This window comes from Leopardus geoffroyi, chromosome D4, assembly GCF_018350155.1.
Source record: "Leopardus geoffroyi isolate Oge1 chromosome D4, O.geoffroyi_Oge1_pat1.0, whole genome shotgun sequence".
NCBI classification, from domain to species: Eukaryota; Metazoa; Chordata; class Mammalia; order Carnivora; family Felidae; genus Leopardus; species Leopardus geoffroyi.
In genome coordinates, this window is record NC_059342.1 from 6,323,586 (window position 1) to 6,344,482 (window position 20,897).

Here is a 20,897-nt window from a genome sequence, read left to right on the forward strand (position 1 = left end):
AGGGGGTCACTTGACTGCTCTGATCTGGTGGTCCACACAGTCTGTTGGCTGGGATAATGGGACTGTTTTATCAAGGCCAATCCTCCAACCCACTAATCTGACATTAATTGAGCACTTAGTATGGGCAGTGTGTTTTAGCTTTTGCCACAAAGAAGACCCATGTGAACAATTAAAATACAATGAAAGATAAAAGACAAGTATAGTCACAGGCAAACCAAGTCATGGTACAGGTAATCAGTCTTAGAAGAAGAGATAAGGGAAGGACCCCTTGTGCCCTGGGATTATCTAAGCTGCTCTGGAGAGAGGGCAGACTTCAAGGCAGTGAAGAGGGTGAGTAATTATGTTTTCTGTGGAAGAAACTGCCTGAGCAGAGAAATCATGGGGGTGGGAGAGGTGCCAGAAATCTCAGAGAGCACTGGTGAGGAAGGAGAGCTGACCAGAGCCCAGGAACCATGTCAGGAGGTAGTAGCATGAATATAATTCTGGGAAGAATAGGTAAATGTAGGCTGAAAGTCTCTAACTGCCCTTGCCAGTTACATTTATGAGTGATATCCTAGAAGATCCTGAGCTGATGCAGACCCCATGGGCCTCTCCTGTGATTGTTGACTATTCATTCAGCTACACTGACTTCCATGAAAAGAAGAACCACCTTCATTCATTCATAATTTATCACTGGTTCAAAGTCTCCAGAGGAATGGTCAGTGTGCCCTTCCTACTTCTCCACCGCAAAGAAAAAAACACTGATGTAATCGGTGGTGCAAAGGCTAGATTCCAGTTATCTCCAAGTTCATCTTACCCAGGCCCCTATTTCCCTGATCCTTCTGGAAAACCACATTCCATCCAAAGTACTGGCCTACACTTAACCAGGCAGGAAATTCCACACAGCAAAGGACAGTTACTCAACAATTCCAAGAAAAATAAATTCCTCTGTGATTGTTAGTATTTAAGCCTCTAAAGCCCTAGTATGAATTAATTGTATCTCAATTTTCATAAGGTGTCAAGTCTCAGGATCTGCACTGTGATAAAAAGAGAGGTAGAGAACGTTAAAGACCAGCTTGCCTAATTCACTATTTTTCCTCAAAGTTGACCCTAAAAATGAGGTGTTTCTAATGTCTTCATTTCTACCAAGATTCTTAGCATGACATCTCTCTTTACTGTCTCACTTTCTCAAATCCATTCAGTTAGAAAGAAGCTGGGCTAACCTTCGTGTTGGAATTGGGTAGTAAAGTGTGGATAGATTGGGGGGGGGGTTGGTAGAGGGGGTGGCAATGAGAAGGCGACTGGCTGCCCCTGAAAACTATATCAGGGAGGGTTTTTTACTCCCGAAGAAAATCCTGGGAAATTAATGATAAGATGGGGATTGAGTCACTTCAAAGTCCTCAGTCCTGCCAGTTCATGATGAAATATAAATTAATTTGAGATAGAGCAGATATCTTTGATGCCCCAGCTTCTATCCTGTCTGTCCCAGCCCTGATTTCAGCCAGGGCTGAATGTGGCTGAATGATGGATGGTTCCAGTCAGGTTCTGATTCACTTCCCCCTGATAGTCTCACCTCAAGCACATGCTGCTTCTGTGCCAGGGTTTCCTCAATGCTGAAGCTTGGTCCTTCTCACTGTTACGTTCAGTGACCCACATGTGGGATTTTTCCTTCTTATCCGCACAAATTTAGGCTCTACTGGATTAAAGGTCCAGCTTCCTAGTGGCAAATGCTTCCATCAAGGGATATGCTCTACTGCATCTAAATTCATAGCTTGAGTTCTACCCATGGGTGGACCAGCAGGCAGAGAAAAGAAGTTCTCTACTGACAGAGCGATTAGTCTTGATTACCATGAAGAACGTGAGAGCTGCTAATGCAGGCACTGAAGGTTAGGTCTGGAACTCGGGGATCCATGGATTCTCTGATTTTTGTACTTCCACGTTCAGTAATAACAAAGAAAAGGCAACTGCAGCAAGTCAGTTGTTCTGGACAAGGCAACCAAGGGCTCGGCGCTCTCAGGGTTGAAAGCGAGTGTCACCAGCCCACTCCCCGCCCCACTCCTCTGCTCCATCTGAAGTGCTGAGTGAGGGAGATCTAGAATGTGTGGGGATGAGAGAGAGGACAATGATCGGTTATGGCTTGGCATCCACTTCAGCAGCCAGAACTGTAGCTTGTTCTATGAACTCTTACCTATGAAATCTTGTGAAGAGATACCATATGGCTTCATGGCTGCCTCCCAGCCTGAAGGCTTAGTCACGGGGCTTATAGGGCAAGGGACAGACTGCTGCAGTCCTGTCTCACTTCCTCTTGGCTTCACCTCTAACTTCAGCCACAGCTCGGGAGAAGTCTGGTGACCTTTGACTTGCTTCATTCACCTCAAATGGGTACTTTGCTTTCTGCCCTGGGATTACTTGACACTACAGGTGCTGGGGGGAACTCACTCAGCCCACATGCATGCATAGCTCCCAGCATGGAGTGCACAGTCCTGCAGACTGCTGTCAACCAACAGGGGTGAAAGGAGATGACCTCTACCTGAAGTGTTTTGAGTGAGCATCGTGGGAGGCTGTCTGTACACTTCCCGGGTGGTCTTTGGGTATTTGAGCTCCCGTTTTCCTGATAGCAACAACTTCAATTCTGGCTTCCAGTCTGAATCTCCTAAGCCTCCCATCCCTGCTCCCTGAGGCCACCACCTAAATACTGGCATGCCACACGAGCTCCTATCGTAGGCTCTGTTTTGTCTAACTAAGACAAAGGGCAAAAAGTGGAATATAATGACAATATTAAAGTTTCTATAAATTATGTCAAATTTAAGCAGTGCTAGGGACTGCCCTTTATTCGGAGATTATATCCTTTGCTGGTACGGTAGCAGAATAATGGCTCCCTCAAAGATGTCCATGTTCTAATCCCTGAAACCAGTGAACGTGTTACCCCACAGGCAAAAAGGGATTTTGCGGATGTGATTATATTAAGGACCTTGAAATGGGAAAATTAACCTGAATTATCAGGTTAGGGGAAGGCGTCTAATGCAATTACAAGGGTCCTTACAAGGTGGAAAAGGGAGGCAGGAGAATTAAAGAAAGACGTGATGACAGAAGCAGACGTCTGAGGGATGCAGCTGGTGGCTTGGAAGGTGGAAGAGGGACCATGAGCCAAGGAATGCAGAAGCTAGAAAAAACAAGAATATAATTCTCCCTTAGAGCCTCTGCAATCCTGTCGACACTTCGACTAAAGCCCAGTGAAGCCCATTTGGGATTTCTGATTTTCAAAGGTGTAAGCTAGTAAATTCGTGTTGTCTCAAGCCCACAAAGTTTGCAGCAGTTTGTTAGATGGGGCAAGAGGAACCTTATGATGAGCTTGGTGAGAAGGTGACCTGTGTCTTAGGGAAGAATTTTGATACTAGGTGTAGAGTTGCTCTTATTTGGCAAATAGATGTTCTTACCCAGCAACTACAAAATAAAACAGACTCCCAAATTGTTTGAAATTTCCCTGGTGTATGAAGTTCTAAAGTATGGGGCACAGAGCCATCAGCAAAGGCTCTGAAAGATTTTACAAAAGGCCAGCTTTCCTTGAAAACCCCATACCCACCTGAGTGTCAGCAGAGCCAGCAAAGTCACATTTATTCTACTCTCTAGGCACTGTGCCCGAATTACAGTGATTAGCTTTCGTGCTGGCTATTATCTGTTTCCTCTTCAGATTCACCCTCTGCACCTCAACACTGGGTTCTGAGCTCTGAGAGGTTGGCCTTTTTGAGACACATCAGTGGGACCCCCTTGTTCTCTGACTCGCAGCTGGGTGCCGCGGGTGGGAGGCTGGAGGCTGGGGGGAGTGTGAGGTTGGGGTATTGGTTTCCCTGGCTTCCATCCGGGAACCACCCCAACAGTAGCAGTCACTCCTCTGACTGTTGAAGCCCCAGGGTCCGGCAATAACCTTACTCGCTTCTCTAGATCCTGACCACACCTCCACAAATAGACTTTTTATTACGCTATCCTCCAATTACTCATTCTGAGTATGCCATCTACTTCCTGACTACTGGAGTCAGGAAGGGTGGGCTGCTCTTACCATGAGGGTCTATGACGGCTGAAGTAAGTTCTTTCACGTTAGCATTCCAGAACACACAGCTCACATTTCTGCCGGGGTGTGGCTTTAGTCGCAGAACACTGGTGACCCGGTAGAGGCCTTCAGAGGTCTTGGTGTGGCTGGTGTTGGCAGGGACGCTGACGTTTGGCCAGGACACTTCTGCCAGGGGATAACCTTCAGCCTGGCAGGTGAGCTGTACCTCATCTACCCCTGGGATCTTAAGGATATGAGTGTTTATTTTCTTGTAGGAAGCTGGATAATACAAAAGGAAAAAGAAGTAAGTTTTTCTTTTCTGATTCCTAGAGATCTCCGTACTCACTGCCATGTGAAATGGCTAAAATTATCATTACCAATATTAAGTAATTATGCTTTTAATTTTGTAAACATTTCCTGTGTCCCAGATATCATGCTACTGACATCGAAGGATTTCATTTTTATAATATAACAAAAATGGTGTTGTTGGTATTCCCAATTTTTGTTGGAGGTAACTGAAGCGAGTGAGGTTGAGTATTTTGCCCAGAGTCACAAGGCTTTAATAATTGCTGGAGCCAACATCTGCACATTGGAAGTTTGATTCCAAGTCTCAGCAGTGCTTTCCACTATCACACTCTGTGGCTTCCTGTATTCCTGTAAATTATCTTACAATCGGGGACTGGAGAAATGACAGAGGTGGTTAAATGAAATCACTAGATAATCCCCACATTCTTGTTTTACTTGGTGCTTCTTCCAACATCTTTTCAGAAGAAAACTTTCTTCCCACTTCCCCATTTCCTCCCTTCTCTATGAAATTAGGAGGAGAAAAAAATAAAGACCTAGATTCTACCTATAAAGAGTTAAGAATTAGTTATATTACTTACTTATCCTGTACAACACACACACACACACACACACACACACACACACACACACACATACCTGTGTATAGTGTATGCTGAGTGAATTAATCCAAAGTGGCTCCCTACCCTCTAAAAAACTGAGATCTAAAATGCATACAAATGACATCGAAAGCAATAAGACACAAGGACAAATTGTTATCTTAGATGATAGCCCAAAATAAAGACATATTAACAACATATGCAGATACCAGGGAGTATGGAAAGTAATCTGTTGGTTTTTGGTGAAGGGAAGTGGAAATGAGTACTAACTTCCATTAGCTAGGAAATTTTTAAGAAACAGAATTTTGATACAATCTTTGTGTTTGTGGCTCAGGTGTGATGAAACCATTTTTGTCTTACTGTTGGGAGGAGTATCAACAGGCACACCCATCCTGAAAAGCAATTTTACATTAAAATCATGAGGACAGCCCTGTGGAAAACATCAAATGTGTATGAGGTAGTAAGTGCTTTCTAGGTGCTAAGCTTCACGCTGTGTGATTTCACGTACTGTGGAAGGGGGAGGAATGTTCAGGCCCCTCTCCACAGTTTTGCCCCTTGAGTACTTCCCTTTGTGTCTCTGTGTTGTGAGTTGCTAATTTGATTAGTTATAGCCAAAGACGCTCACGGGGTCACTGTTCACTGCGGTGAGTGACCTCATCTGGAAGCGTGGTTCATGGTCTGTGGGCCTCTCTTGAAGTTCTTGTCTCCATGCAGTAAAGCATACTCAGTTGGGCCTACTGACCTGCCTGCCTCAAAAAGCTCTGAAATCTTCCTGGCTCACAGTATTCCAGCTTCTGCTTGTGACTGGGTGGGTGGGATGGACTTTATTATCCATGAGGCTGGATAGATGAGTAATTTTAGGGTCTGTTCGGCAAACATTTACTCTAAGTTAGGATGGGGGTGCAGGAAAAAAGAGGCCCTTATTCTAAGTCATGTTCTCCAGTGTAAATCACCAGAGAAGACTTAAAGTACCGAGAGGGGAAGGGAGAAAATCATGTGCCCATCCACTTACTAATTTAACAAACATTTCCCATTTGGCTATTGGTTCTTGTGCGTAGAGCTCACCTGGTCAAGGACTTGGACCAGGGGTCCAAGGAGAGGAACAGGGGTGAGTGGCTCTAAAACCTGATTCTATCTCCTTGACACACATTATCCCAGTTAAACTCTCCAAGGACCCTATGAGGTAGGTAAAATTCAAAACAGCTGGAATCTGGGGTAGGTAGAGGGACTTGAACTCATGCCAGTCATGGCCACATTATTCTGAATTCTGCATTGGAATCGATGATTCTCTCTGTAATTGCAAAAGTCTGGGGATAGAGCAATAGACACAGAAGGGGGGGGGACATGTTTTCCCAGGGGGAATTAGAGGCACACGGAACTAGTGGAAGATGAGGAGAAGCAGGTTTTGAAGCATCCTGCTGAGGAGTTGAACCAGTTAGACCTACCAGTGTCCTTGAAACCAATTTTGATCTACCTCTAGCAATTCAATAGTATTTGGAGCATGAATTTTTGAGGACTCCCCTTATCTCTCATTTTACGTTATTTACCTACACGTATTTTCCCTTGGTTTGATGTCCTCTTATAATCATTTCATCCTATTTTGGTGTAGATTATTTCTGTAAGTTCTGGGGTCTTTGGGGGGATGGAGAAGAATAAATGGGTTCATAGCAGCAATGTGTTGCATATGAAGGTGTGGCTGGTTCCTGCAGGATAGCTCAGAACAAGAAGCCAGGTTGAGGGCCAGGTTGAGAGGTGGTTTCAGAGGTCGGGGGGCCAGGAATCGGGAGGTAGGCTGAGGCTATAATGTGGGATATACAAATGAGGAAGCAGATGAGAGAGATGTTCACTTAAAAGAACCAGCAAGGTTTGGGGAAAGGATGGGAGCCCACGGCCTGCATGTTTACAACATTAAAGACACCTCCACAGCCTCATGCATGTTTGGGAAATGGCTGAAAATACATTATTAGCAACACACAACAGGGAAGCTGGACTAAGGGAGATATTCTTAGGAAAAGATGAGTAAACTTTAGAATTTCAGAGATGAAAGTCATCTTAAAGTTAAAAATAGTCCAACTTCCTACTCTGCAGTTGTTGGGTATAAGTTTTGTATGTGTCAGTTAGGCCAAGATGGTTGTGTTTACTAAACCCTTCTATTTTCTTTTTTGTTTATCCATTATAGTAGAGATGAGTTGAAATCTCCAAACATGACTGAGGATTTATTTCTCCTTTTAGGTCTGTTTTATTTTTGTTTTATATGTTTCGAAGCTATGTTGCTAGATGTACACACATTTAGGATTGTTATGTCTCCCTGTTGTCTTGACTTTATCTTTATGAAATGTCCCTTTTTATCTTACTAACACTTTTCTGATATTAGTAACCTGCTAGATAACTAACTTTGGGCAAAATACGTCGATTAATGGAAGCTCCTACTTTCAGGAGTAGCCATTACCATGATTAGACAATAAGAAAGCTAAACTTTCATTGGAAAGATCATCCTTCTGCCAAGCCAAACTTTGCTTCTGGGCAGCTTCAACCCATTGGTAATTGCCTGGTTTAATAAGACAACATGGGGGCAGCATAGTAGACAGAAGTCTGAAAGGTCTGACTATGCTGAGCCAAGGGCTGGTTACATGACCTGTTGAGCCTTCTGGTTGTACAATAATACTTATCCTTAACAGAGGTGTTAGGATGATTGAATGACTTAGGTGCCTAGAATATAGCAAAAACTCGGTTAATGTTAGCAATTATTATTCACTGTTGCATATGATCCTTCGGGTGTTTGAAGATAACTGGCAAGATTCCATATCGTCTTTGACTTCTGGGTAAAACATGGCTACTTCCTTCAACCTTATCTCAGAGGACAGTTTTCAGACCAGACTTGGATTCACTTTGTTTGCCAGTATAACATGACCTATATTCCAGACTTTACCTAAGCAGCACAAAGTATAGTGGGACAAATTACTTCCTATGTGTGGAGCACATTTTAGGCCCAACACAGGGTTTTAATACAGTCTAAGGTCATGAGATCAATTTTACTAAATGAATGATCTAGGAGACTCCTGCAGGCTATCTCCCCAGGCTCCTGACAGCCAATAGGAGGCATGGTGGGAAGACTGGAGGGCAAGCGGGAGGGAGAAGTCGGGGTATTTCTCCCCTATGCTCTATGCTATAGGGGCCTCTCCACCAGCACCCACATCTCTTCCTCGGCTCCTGCTACCACTGGATGGGCCCGTTGTGGTTCTAGCGTCTGTAGAATGACCTTGGCCTTTGAACTCCAGTACTCCTGCCTTCCGCCTCTCCCTCCAGTCCAGTGCGGGCAACAGCTTCTTGCTCTTGCTAATTGCCGATTTGCCACACTGTTCCCAGGTTGGCTGTTCAGTCTGTTCCATCAAAAGAATTGCTATTTTCTGATTGAAATTTCTACTGGTTTAAATGGTTTTTGTTTCCCTGGTCGTCTCTCACTATATGATCCCTATGCTACTGGCAACTCTAGCATTTCTGAAATAAAGAGAAAGCTGCACATTGTATTATCTGCTCTATCATAATGATAGTAATTAAGGTGAAAAAATATAGTTTTACAAATACCTCGGTCTTAACAGAACATAGGCGGGTTTGTAGTAATTGCTGAAATAAATCTTTTAGGCTTGCTCCCAATTTGTCTGTTAAATGAGCTGCAGAGGAACTTCAGGTTAAATAGTTTGTAAGTTGCAGGCACTTTTCCTCATTTCAGAATTCGGGACATTGTTTTCTTAATTAACTCCAGCTTTCCTTATTACCCTTTTGTTTCCCCAAAGGGGAAAGGCACTGTTTCAGGGAAAGGCACTGAAAGGAGAGATTTAGCCCTATTAGTAAGTGTCTTAAGCAAATGCTTTCTGTAGGTCCAGAGGCTGTCATTATCTTTTCCAGGCTGCATCACTTCCCTTGGGCTGTTCCCCCCCACCCCACCCATGCCCTTTGTCTTGCCCTCCTTAGGGTGAAGGCCATTGTGAGAGAAAAATGGAAGCCTTGCCACCTCCTTCCTCGACTTGCTCAAGCTGTATGCCCATGGAGCTTGGGCTTTTTCACCGGTTGGAAACACTTCCGTGAGCCTCAGCCTGTTCTGGGGGTTGGCCGTCTCCCATCCCCATCTCCCACCCTGCCTGGAGACTTCAGGCTGCTTTGGCTCTTCTGTTCTTACGGCTTGTTCTGGGACTGTCTGGGATCCTTTGCATAGGCCAGTTCTCAACCTGAGGGCGCAAGCCCTGGCCTCTCTGGCCTCTCGGGGTCATGGCGCTCTTCTCTTAGGCCATGCCCCCTGACCTCCCTCGGACAGGTTACTCACAGTCCTGTAGTGGCAGCCTTCCCCTTCAGAAACCTCTCTTCTGGACTCTCGAGCCACTCTACCTAGTATTGACTTACCTGTACTTTTGAAGTTAGCTCTCTTTTCACTGTATTTCATATGAAATATTGCCCGGACGTCCAAGAAGTTGCTATAAACCTGTTTTCAAGTTTATGCCATAGATGAGGCATTTTAAGGAAAAAGCACATCCTTCCTCTAGTCGTGTTTCGTTGAAGCAAATCCTTACTAAGGTCCCAAATCTCCCCTGCTTTCTCCAGAGACCCCTGATCAGGTTAGAATACTCTCAGCTGACGGTCTTCAGCTTTTCCTGTTATTGCTTGCATTCCTTCTAAAAGGACTTGGATGCAGTATGCCCCTTCTCACACGTCTTAGGATGGTTCTTAAAAATTTTCCTAAGTTTCTATTTTGGGAAAACAGATTATGTTTACCGTTTTGTAAATATTTATATTTTAAGTAAAACAATGATTTGACTCTCACAGATGTATCTAATGCTGTCTAGAGGGCAAAAGATAGCTAGATATCTTTTATACACGCCACCATCTGTGGAAAAATATATACAAAAATTCTCCTCTAATGGTCCGAGTTTTACACGGTTTCTCTTTCACACTGTGTCATTCTGTGACCCTCCGCTCCCATGCCACTTTTTATGCAGCATTTTGTCCTAACGCAACATGTTTGGAAGTTCTTTTATTGATTATCCTTATGTTTCTTTGCAACAACAAAATACATCTCGCTCTTGAGGGTCGTTTTTTTCCTTGTAATCACGAGGCTTCAAGTGTTCATAGTTTTCTTGTGCACTGAAATCTAATTTCTGAGGCACCTGGGTGGCTCAGTTGGTTAAGCAACCAACTTCAGCTCAGGTCATGATCTGGCATTGGTGAGTTCGGGCCCCGCATCAGGCTCTGTGCTGACAGCTTGGAGCCTGGAGCCTGCTTCAGATTCTGGGTCTCCCTCTCTCTCTGCTGCTCCCCTGCGCATGATCTGCCTGTCTGTCTCTCTCTCAAAAATAAATAAAAACATTTAAAATACTAAAAAAAGGAAATCTCATTTCTATTATTATCAGCACATGTAAGATCCAAATGTAAAAATGGTGATAATGATTAAGCATAAAAAGGCAAGTTGACTAGAAATGTATCTCTTAATAGGATGGATGGGGTTCTCTTTTTCAACTTGTCCAGTTATCTGAGGATGTATATGACTTTGTGGTTGGAATGAGGCAAGGGTAAGCATCGGTTCTATTTCTGATTTTCCATTTTTTGTGGCAAGAAGGGCTTACTCATGTGAATAAGTAAGTGGGAGTAGAAGCAGTTTTGTTACAGGAATGTCACTTCATTATGATTTACATGGAAAAAAAAACTATTTCATTTTTTGCTATCATCTATTAACTCTATTAGGGCCTTCTCCAAATTTGTTGAACACAGAACTTGATATCACTTATTTTTCAGAAGTATTTATTAGTCTTTAAAGTTTGATATGGTATCAATATTTCCAATCACTCTTTTGGTCAGCGCCATGTTTTTCTATGCCCCAGGGCAATGCACCATATTCACAATGGGTGGGAGGCACACTTTTTATGAAGTGGAAGAAGGCAATGATCAAAGAGGAAGTGTTTTAGGGGAACCCCAAGAGACTTGCCTGGAAGGCGTATTCTCAGGCACACTCAATTTGGGGAAAGAGTAGTTGGGGAAGATTAGGAATTAGAAACTCATTTCCTAAAACTGTCTTCATGTATCCATGTACCTTAGTATAGTTTTTGTATATCCATCTACCTTAGTTCAAAGACCATCAATGATTTAAAGAATAAATAATTCGGATTTAAGGAATTAACCTGTTCCACACCTGAGTCATCCCTGAGCTAGGTGATGAAGCTGGCAGAGTGGCTTTCCAGGAATGAAGGGCAGCCTTCAATTGGACAGAAAGCGTGAAATGACTGGCCCCCAATTGCCCAGAGACCCTAGATGCATTACAGCACTTAAACAGAGATTAACAAACGTGGAGTCAGGGAGTGAGGGGTGAAGATACTGAACACATTAGGAGATCATGACAATGTAGAGCCCTCTTTCTTCCCATTAATTGAACTCAGGCTGACTTCAAAGTTGTAGCGTTCATTCCAGTTCTGGATGTAGGAAATGCAGTGAAGGTGGAAGTCAGTTACATCCAGGCACATGACTTTCCTGATGACTTATTGATGGCTGAGATGAGAGGAGGTCTTTAAACCCACTCCCTGGACACTCACCATGTGCCAAGCACCATGCTTAGTTCTCTATGTTCATTATCTCAATTTTTACAATAATCCTATGTGGTAGGTGCTACTATTGTTATCGTCTTACAAATAAGAAAAATGTGAGATTGTGAAAGGTGAAATAACCTGCCCAAGGCCACAGGTGGAAACAACATTCACCCTTATGTCTAACCCTTCTAGTTTGTCCTTCTTTGTGCCAGATCATAAAGTTACAACATTGCTGCCAAGGTCAATGGTCTTTAGGGACCAAAGTCTATGGACTTTCCAGAAGACAGAACAGATCCTCTGAGGCCTAATGGGTGAGATTGGAAGGGGACAGAGAAAAAACCCAGAGCAGTCCGGGCAGGATGAAAAACACAAGCTGATGAACAGAGCCAAATCTGTTCTTCTTTTATGGTCTTTTCCAAAATGACCTTTTCCAGAACAAACACGAACTTGAAGATTCTCTTCGGATTTAGGTTCTTGGCTTGTATCGGGGTAAGGAGAGCCCTTAACCTAGAGGAATGGGGACAGCTATTGACTTAATGGGGCTCCCCCAGCCTACCCACTTGACTTCTCTGGACTTTAGCTGCTTCATCTGCAATAGGTGAAGCTTGGACAAGAGCAGTGTTTTCCAAACTTCTTAAACTGTGACCCAGAGTGAGCAAAAATATTTTACATTACAAACCAACCAACCAACCAACACACACACACACACACCTCTGAAACAAGAGTGTCACAAGACAACACTCAGCCCTACTATGTGATGCCTTCTGATCTATTCATTTTGCTCATTCATTTTGTTGGGAAAAAGACACCTAACCTGCTTGCTACTCACTAAATTGATACTTCCATCCATTAATGGTTGGCAAACCATGGCTTAAAAAACTCTGGACCAGAGGAATGAGCTTCTCTCAAAGAGGAGCTTAACAATCAGGTCAGTGTTGTTCCTTTGGAGGACTGTGGGCAAGGCAGGACTTAGCTTTGGTGTCCTCCCGCCTTTCAGGGACGCATTTCCTGCCTTCCCTCCAGACCCACATTATCCTTGCAACTCCTGCCCCTATTTCCCCTCACCTCAGCTGCGTTACACTCAGAGATTAAAAAATACTTCTGCGCAGGTGCTTCTGTTTGCTCTAAGACTGCCCGGTCTCCTTGTAACCATCTCCCAGTTTTTGCTTGTGCCGATGCCTCCAAAGATTCTCGTCCTTGCAACTACTCACCTTTGACTTTCAGAGTCAGGTACTTGTAGTCCCCGGCGACCCTATAGATGATCAGGCAGCGATACTGTCCTGCATCACTCACTTGCACCCGAGGGATGTGGAATAAGGCCTTCCCCAGAGACAGATGCTCCTCCAGCAAAGTGGCTCTTTCACTGTGCAAAGATGTATTGTTTTCCACCTTCTGCAGACTGGCCCTTAAGTCCTTGAGTTCCACATGACCTTCAGTGTCAAAATTACACTCCAGGGTCACATTGCTGCCGTAGTCTACTGTGTATAGTTCCTGGGAGACCATCACTGTGAATAAAGCTGAACAGAACACAAAACATTCTCCCATTGTCTGCCTTCACATTTCAGTTCCATGCAGAGTGGGAGCTGAGGAGACCCATCACACCCCCATTTTCCAGGAGACACCTGTCACGCATTGGGCAGTCCTTTGGGCTCCTTCTCTGCTGTGCCCTATTCTGTCTGGGCAAGAGTGGAATTCTGGATCCACTGTTGTGAGGTAGTTCTCTTCTCTCAACCCTCCACAACTGTGGAGCTGATGGCTCGCCTGTCAGCTATTACCCAGACTCATTTTCTCCATATGGATCAAATTATATCATTCCCTGCCAAATACTACCTCCCCTCACAAGTGATAGTAATAGTAACAACTATCATTTGTTGAGTTCTTAGTATATGCTAGGCATCTGCTAACACACAGTCTCATTTTGTCCTCCCAGGAAGCCAGCAAGGTAGAGCCATCCTCTTTTTAGAAAATGAAACGGAGGCACAGAAAAGTAGCCAGGATCAGACCTAGGTATGTCCCTAGTGCCCTCACCCATCACATCATACAACCCCATTGGAGAAGTTTATTTTCTGTCAATAAGGAGAAGAGAGGAATAGAACTAATGTTTAGTGTATGCCTGTTATGCACCAGGCACTGTGCTAGGCTCGTTATTCTTTTTGTTTTTAATGTTTATTTATTTTTGAGACAGAGAGAGCCAGAGTGTGAGTGGGGAAGGGGCAGAGAGACAGGGAGACACAGAATCTGAAGCTGGCTCCAGGCTCTGAGCTGTCAGCACAGAGCCTGATGTGGGGCTCAAACTCACGGACTATGAGATCATGACCTGAGCCAAAGTCAGATGCTTAACCGACTGAGCCACCCAGGCACCCCAAGTGCTAGGCTTGTTATAACTATGCCACTTAATCCTGAAAATATAACCATGAAATATGTATTATTATTACTGTTTTAGAGTTGAAGAAACTGGCTCAAAGTGATTCATTCTAGGACATACAATTAGTAAAGTCAAAATTTAGAGCCAGTTAGATGTTTGACTTAAAAATCAATAGTTTCTACTGCAAAGGTATTTCCCAAAATATGAGGCACCTACGAAGCACATGAAATAATTTTATCTAGGGTAGAATTAAGGCCTAAAGGGAACTGAATTACCCAGAGAGAAATGTATTTCCTCTTCAATTCTACTTCAGTCTTTCAAACAACATATAATTTGCAATTAGACTCTCACACCTCCGACAATCGCTATTTCTTCTTTTAATAAAACAGGAAGTTCCCAGGCAGATACTGTAGATTTGGGTAGAATTTAATAACACTACTTTTGTTGCACTTGTTTTTGTTCGTATCCTCTATTTACCAGTAACAGTGATACTATACTGGTTTTCCATTTACCACAGGGGTATACCATTTTGTTCAAAAAATTAAAGCTGAGTTGATTTAAAGAATCCCATAAAAGCAATAGCATGAAGAGTGGTAAAGCAAAGCAAAATGAACGAAGGTGGTGTATGCATGGATAAAGTGTGGGCAACTGTAGAAAATTATGCTGCCTCCATCATTAACGGACGGATATTCATTATGACCAAGGTGCAGCAAGATCTTAAAGTCATTTCTGAATCCTGACAAAAGATTAGACAAAACTGTATTCAGGAGAGCTTCCTTCCTTCATCCATTAATTTGATTAGTCAAAACATCTATTCAACACATACTTGGGGATGGCATCTAAGCAGATGCTACTCAAGGAGTTTTTACCATTATAAAAAGTGGTACAGTTAGAGCATGGGATTTAGTGACAGATGAACCTTGACTAGTATTGAGACTATGAGTGCTTTGATCTTGAACATGTCATTTAGCTCTGTGAGTTTTTGCTTCTTTATCTATACAGGTGTAAGGTTAGAATCTGCATCTAAGTATTGTGGGGGAAAACTAGGCAAAATAGCACATATGAAGTGCCTTATTTTGGCAGGTAGCAGGCAGTCCGTAAACATCAGTTCCTTTCTTTTGTACCATGTTTTAATTCTTGGGGAAGTGGTAATCCAATTCCACCTATGCAATACATGGCCTTTCTTTATTGACCACGATATTTTATCAACCAGGACAGCCCATTCCCTGACCATCTTGGGCAACAGATTTTACAGTATATGTAAATTTTGGGTTTCCTATTGCTTGAAGGATTCACATGGCAATTTCTCTTCTGACTTGAGTTTCTCCTTCTACTATCCTGCAAGACTTTGAAGGCAGTGACCAGGTTGAGTCTGTTGTGGTATCTCTAGTGCCTAGCACACACTAAGTTCCAGTTAAAGGCAAATAAATGACAGAAAGAGGGAGAAGAAGAAGAAAGGACAAGCCTAACCATACTCACTTCTGTTTTCCTCTCATCAAACTGCAACTTACCCAAATTGCACAGACTGTCATTCTTAATCATCACACAGCAAACTTGATAGTTATGCACAAAACTTGACATTTATCGAAAATGATTGGCAAGTTTATATCTTGCCTCCAAACCCGATTTCAACCATGACCAGAACATGAAGGTGACTTTCTAACACTGCTAGAGTTCATATCTGCCCAGCATTCTGTGGTGCAGGATGGGGCGGGGGCAGGTGTATAACATGAGGGCCTCTCTGTAAAACACTGCTAATCACACCTGCGTTTGCTTGGACAGATTGAGAAGACTCTGGAATGACACGTGTGGAAAGAGATTTGTGCTTCTGAATTTCCTGCATGATTCCATTTCATGAAATCCACTGAACACCTGAGAGTAATACCTCTCACCCTGGGTCTCCATAATAGGACCCTCTTAAGGGTAGACCCCTTGATGATGGGAACCATCTCCAAACTTTGAGTTATGAAGTCCCCCTATAACCAAGACAGAGCTATCTGCTATCAAATGCACTCTGGCCTGAAGAGTACTATTTACCGATTCTTTCACCAATGCATAGTAACCATCTTCTGTGTGCCAGATGCAGGGATTTACTCTTACTCTCCTTATGTTATCTTATTACACATGATAAAGCAGGAAACAGGGAAGAGAAATGGGGCTTGCGAGAAAGTTCAGTCCCTGAATCTGAGATATAACAAGTGTCAGAAGACTTTGGGTGTTGCCTCTATTGAATTTATTTAACAAATTTATTTACCACACTTAGGCTTTCTTCTCATGACAGAGAGAGACAGTCTGTAACTTCCTCTGGAACTCCCCATAGCAGAGGGCAGAACTCCCCTCTTTACGCTCTGGGCCTTTGACAAAAATCCATTTTCTGCTTGCTTCTCTCCTCTGCCTTATACAGAGTGTGTGTGCAGGGGCTGTGGCATAAAGTACGTTACCTCTTAGGCAGGTGAACAGTTTTCAGTTTATGTTCACAGGAGGAAAGAGCAATTAGCAAACATGAATCAAATATCTGATGGCCCAGGGTAACTAGAGGATGAGTTCTTATTTGGTGTAGTTTTGTCTCAAAGCTTCTAAGACATGCAAAGCTTTGAGCTTGATCATCATATAAAAATGAGTTTAGGAAATGAAATACACGTTTAAAATCCTAAATTATTCTTGCTTATTGTAAATTGCAGAGGAGATAAAAACATGCTTGCAAACAACTGTGTGAAGAGATTTTTCTCAAGCCTCGATGCACAGCGGAATCACTAAGCAGAGTGCCTCAGCTCTGGCCGTCATTGGAATCACCTGAAAGACTTTTTTTTTTTTTCAACGTTTATTTATTTTTGGGACAGAGAGAGACAGAGCATGAACGGGGGAGGGGCAGAGAGAGAGGGAGACACAGAATCGGAAACAGGCTCCAGGCTCTGAGCCATCAGCCCAGAGCCTGACGCGGGGCTCGAACTCACGGACCGCGAGATCGTGACCTGGCTGAAGTCGGACGCTTAACCGACTGCGCCACCCAGGCGCCCCTGAAAGACTTTTTTAAAAAATACCAGGCCCCACCTTGGATCCTTTATTTTTATTTATTTATTTATTTTAATATATGAAATTTATTGTAAAATTGGTTTCCATACAACACCCAGTGCTCATCCCAACAGGTGCCCTCCTCAATACCCATCACCCACCCTCCCCTCCCTCCCACCCCCCCATCAACCCTCAGTTTGTTCTCAGTTTTTAAGAGTCTCTTATGCTTGGGCTCTCTCCCACTCTAACCTCTTTTTCTTTTTTTCCTTCCCCTCCCCATGGGTTTCTGTTAAGTTTCTCAGGATCCACATAAGAGTGAAAACATATGGTATCTGTCTTTCTCTGTATGGCTTATTTCACTTAGCATAACACTCTCCAGTTCCATCCATGTTGCTACAAAGGGCCATATTTCATTCTTTCTCATTGCCACATAGTACTCCATTGTGTATATGAACCACAATTTCTTTATCCATTCATCAGTTGATGGACATTTAGGCTCTTTCCATAATTTGGCTATTGTTGAGAGTGCTGCTCTAAACATTGGGGTACAAGTGCCCCTGTGCATCAGCACTGCTAGGAATTTACCCAAGGGATACAGGAGTACCACCTTGGATCCTGTAAATATAAATTCTAATTCTTTTGTGAGGCCAGCATCAATTTTAAAACAAAATTTCCTTGAGAGCTTCTAACGTGTAGAGGTATTGAGAACCACTGGTTAGATCAATAAAACACCTGCACACACAAACGCCTTTTATTGTCCTGCCTTTCAAAGTGCCCTCAGCTTTACCTCAGAGCAAGTTAGGAATTTAGAATCTCAAGCTGTTCCTCAGACTAGAGAAGCAGACTCTGCACTCCAACAAAGTTGAGTTGAGTCATGTCAACATTCGTGTCTGGGAAACAAGAGTTCTAACACTAGCCCGCGTTTGGACTGTTACTGGGAAGCAGAGATAGCTAACATTTATTGAACACAATGAGCCAGACGCTGAGCTAACCTTTACATCAGCATCTCATTTGATGTTCCCCAAACTCTGCAAGGTGGGAGTTACCATGCCTGTCTTATGGTGGGGAAATGTAGGCTTACAGAAGTGATACCACTTGCCCAGGATCAAAGAATGGCAGCTCATGGAGTGGGGATTTCAGCTCAGATCTCCGTGTCTTGAAAGCCTGTGCTAACAATTCTCCAGATATGACTATATATCCACTGGCATGTATACAATACATCCACAAATGACATAGATACACTTTTCAGCTTTATAACAAAAATAACAAAAATATATTTTCTTTCTCTGTGTGTATGTCTGTGCATGTGTACTTATTTCTGGGTTCTTTATTCTGTTCGATTGAGTGATGTGTCTGTTTTTATGCCAGTACTATACTGTTTTGATGACTATACCTTTGTAATATAGCTTGAAGTTAATATAGTTATGAAATTATGCTTTAACCTAGCATTGAACTCCTAAAGTTATGAGACAAAGGAAAAAATCAGAAAGTTTCCACAACTACAAAATTAAGCAGGCAAAACCTAGAGCAAAACAGGTTTTCCTATCATTTGGGCCCCCTGACTGAATTAAAGGGTAAAAAAATTTGGCCACGGCATGCAAAATTCATATACGCAGCTTTTTAATCAGATCAAAGCAGCTGTTTTGAGTAGTGCTGGACCTTTCTGAAAGCTCTTGGGGAAGCTGTGCACTTTATTTGCAATCAGGCATCAATAGGAGTCAGCACCTGTCACATCTCCAGAAACACAAAACAAATCATTTGCATTACCTCCCAAGATAGCTTCCCCTTTAAGCTAATTTTATACTTTTTTTCCCCCATTTAATAACAGAAGCTTAAGTGTTTTTTTCAGACTGTGTACTTAATGAACTTGAAAGGTGGGGGCTGCTTTACACAACCACAGTCTTCAGAAAACTATAGTTCCTGCTTTAGGATAGAAGCCTGTTCTGGGCACCTGATTCATCTGCTTCTCTTTGTAGGAAAACGGCCTGGGTGCATCTCAGTTCTTAGAAATCCTTTCCCAAACCTGATTTTCTGCCTTGTATACCTCAGGGGTCCAAACAAGTGGTTTCAGAGGCTGAAGATAGTTTAAGTGGAGTGACCCAGGGTGTGGTCCCCACCCGCAGAGTGACCTCAAGCATCACCATGGTCATGTGCCCCCCTGGTTTTATTCTTCTCTGGAGGATGAAGAAAGAAGAAAACATCAATAAAAGGAATAACAATTGGGTTACTTTTCCCCCCAAGACATGACAAAGTAAAGAAATGAATATTTCCCCTTAAATGTATCTGGGTTACAAGATGTTCTTAGGTTTTGAAATTCAATTATAAGAAAAGAACCACAACATTACAGAAATTCGAAGAGTGTGCTATGGATGAAAGTGTACACACAGAGATCAACAGAACAGATTACAGAATGGAGTCCAGAAGTAGATCCACACAAAGATGGTCAATCGATGTTTGACAAAGGTGCAAAGGTGAGTCATGGGGAAAGGATAGTCTTTTCAACACATGGGGCTCAAGAAATTGGACATCCACATGCCAAAAAAAAAAAAAAAAAGATCTTCAACCTATACTTTATATCTTTGATGACAACAATCAACTCAAGATGGATGGTAAGCCTAAGAATGTACAACTATAAAATGTTTAGAAGAGAGGCGCCTGGGTGTCTCAGCTGGTTAAGCCTCTGACTTCGGCTCAGGTCATGATCTCACAGCTTGTGAGTTCAAGTCCCATGTCACGCTCTGTGCTGACAGCTTGGAGCCTGGAGTCTGCTTTGGATTCTGAGTCTCCCTCTCTCTCTCCCCCTTCCCCGCTCACGCTCTGTCTCTCAAAAGAAATAAACATTGAAAAAAAATGTTTAAATAAATAAAATGTTTAGAAGAAAAGATAGGAAAAAATCTTTGAGAGTTTGGATTAGGCAGAGTTCTTAGCCATCTCACCAAAAGCACAGTTCATATAAGAAAACAAAGACAAATTGGATTCCATCTAAATTAAAATCTTTGCTGTGCAAAAGACACTGGTAAGAGAATGAAAAATGAGCCACAGACTGAGAGAAAATATTTGCATATCATGCGTCTGATAAAGGACTCGCATCTAGAAAATACAAAGAATTCTAAAAACTTAATAAGAAAATGAAAAAAACTTCATAAGTCTGCCATTTTTAAAAACATTTAATCATTTTTGAGAGTGAGAGAGACAGAGCATGAGCAGGGGAGGGACACAGAGAGAGAGGGAGACACAGAATCCAAAGAAGGCTCCAGGCTCCGCACTGTCAGCACAGAGCCCAACGCGGGGCTCAAACTCACAAACAATGAGATCATGACCTGAGCTGAAGTCGGATGCTTAGCCGACTGAGCCACCCAGGCACCCCAATAAGTCTGCCATTTTTGATGATTATCATCACTGTAGGCTGGTAAGGTAGAAAGGATATTAGTTTTAAGGGAAACTTGCCTGCGACACCTAATGACTACATAATCTTGGGTACATTAAATAGCTTTTCTGAATTCTAGTTAAAAATGGTGAAATAGTTTGAATACAGATTTTACCAAAGAAGACATATAGATGTCCAACTGCCATGTGAAAATATGCTCATCATCCCTAGATATTAAGAAATATCTATTTTCCTAGATATTAGGAAAATGCAAATTAAAACACAAGGAGATAATTCTACACACCTATTAGCATGACTTAAAAAAAAAATGACAACGTCAATGCCAAGTGCTGCCAAGAATGTGAAACAATTGGAGCTCTCACACTTTGCAAGGGGAATGTAAAAATGGTATAGCCACTATGGAAAGGCTTAGTGGTTTCTTATAAAGTTAAATATTTACTTCCCATATGACCCAGCCATCCTACTCCTAGGTGTTTACCCAAGTGAAATTAAAATGAAAATCTATATATAAACATTTATAGTAACTTGATTCATAATTGCCCCAAAACAGGAAACAACCCAAAAGTCCCTCAACTGGGGAATGAATAAGCAAACTCTGGTATGTACATACAGTGGAATACTACTCAACAAGAAA

At 42.6% G+C, this 20,897-nt stretch overlaps 1 protein-coding gene across 6 annotated transcripts in view; it reads right to left on the bottom strand.

The window, feature by feature from the left end:
- Nucleotides 1–20,897, bottom strand: part of PDCD1LG2 (programmed cell death 1 ligand 2) — a 100,522-nt gene that overhangs the window by 65,636 nt on the left and 13,989 nt on the right. For 5 of the 6 annotated variants that reach the window (XM_045468029.1, XM_045468025.1, XM_045468027.1 and 2 more), the window contains exons 3-4: nt 12,710–13,015; nt 4,037–4,306 (exon numbers count right to left, since the gene is read on the bottom strand). In XM_045468029.1, coding sequence (XP_045323985.1) covers nt 4,037–4,306; nt 12,710–13,015 — 576 coding nt within the window. Of the gene's footprint in view, nt 1–2,831; nt 3,143–4,036; nt 4,307–12,709; nt 13,016–20,897 lie in introns of those variants that run through there. The other variant, XM_045468030.1, reaches the window with a different exon arrangement.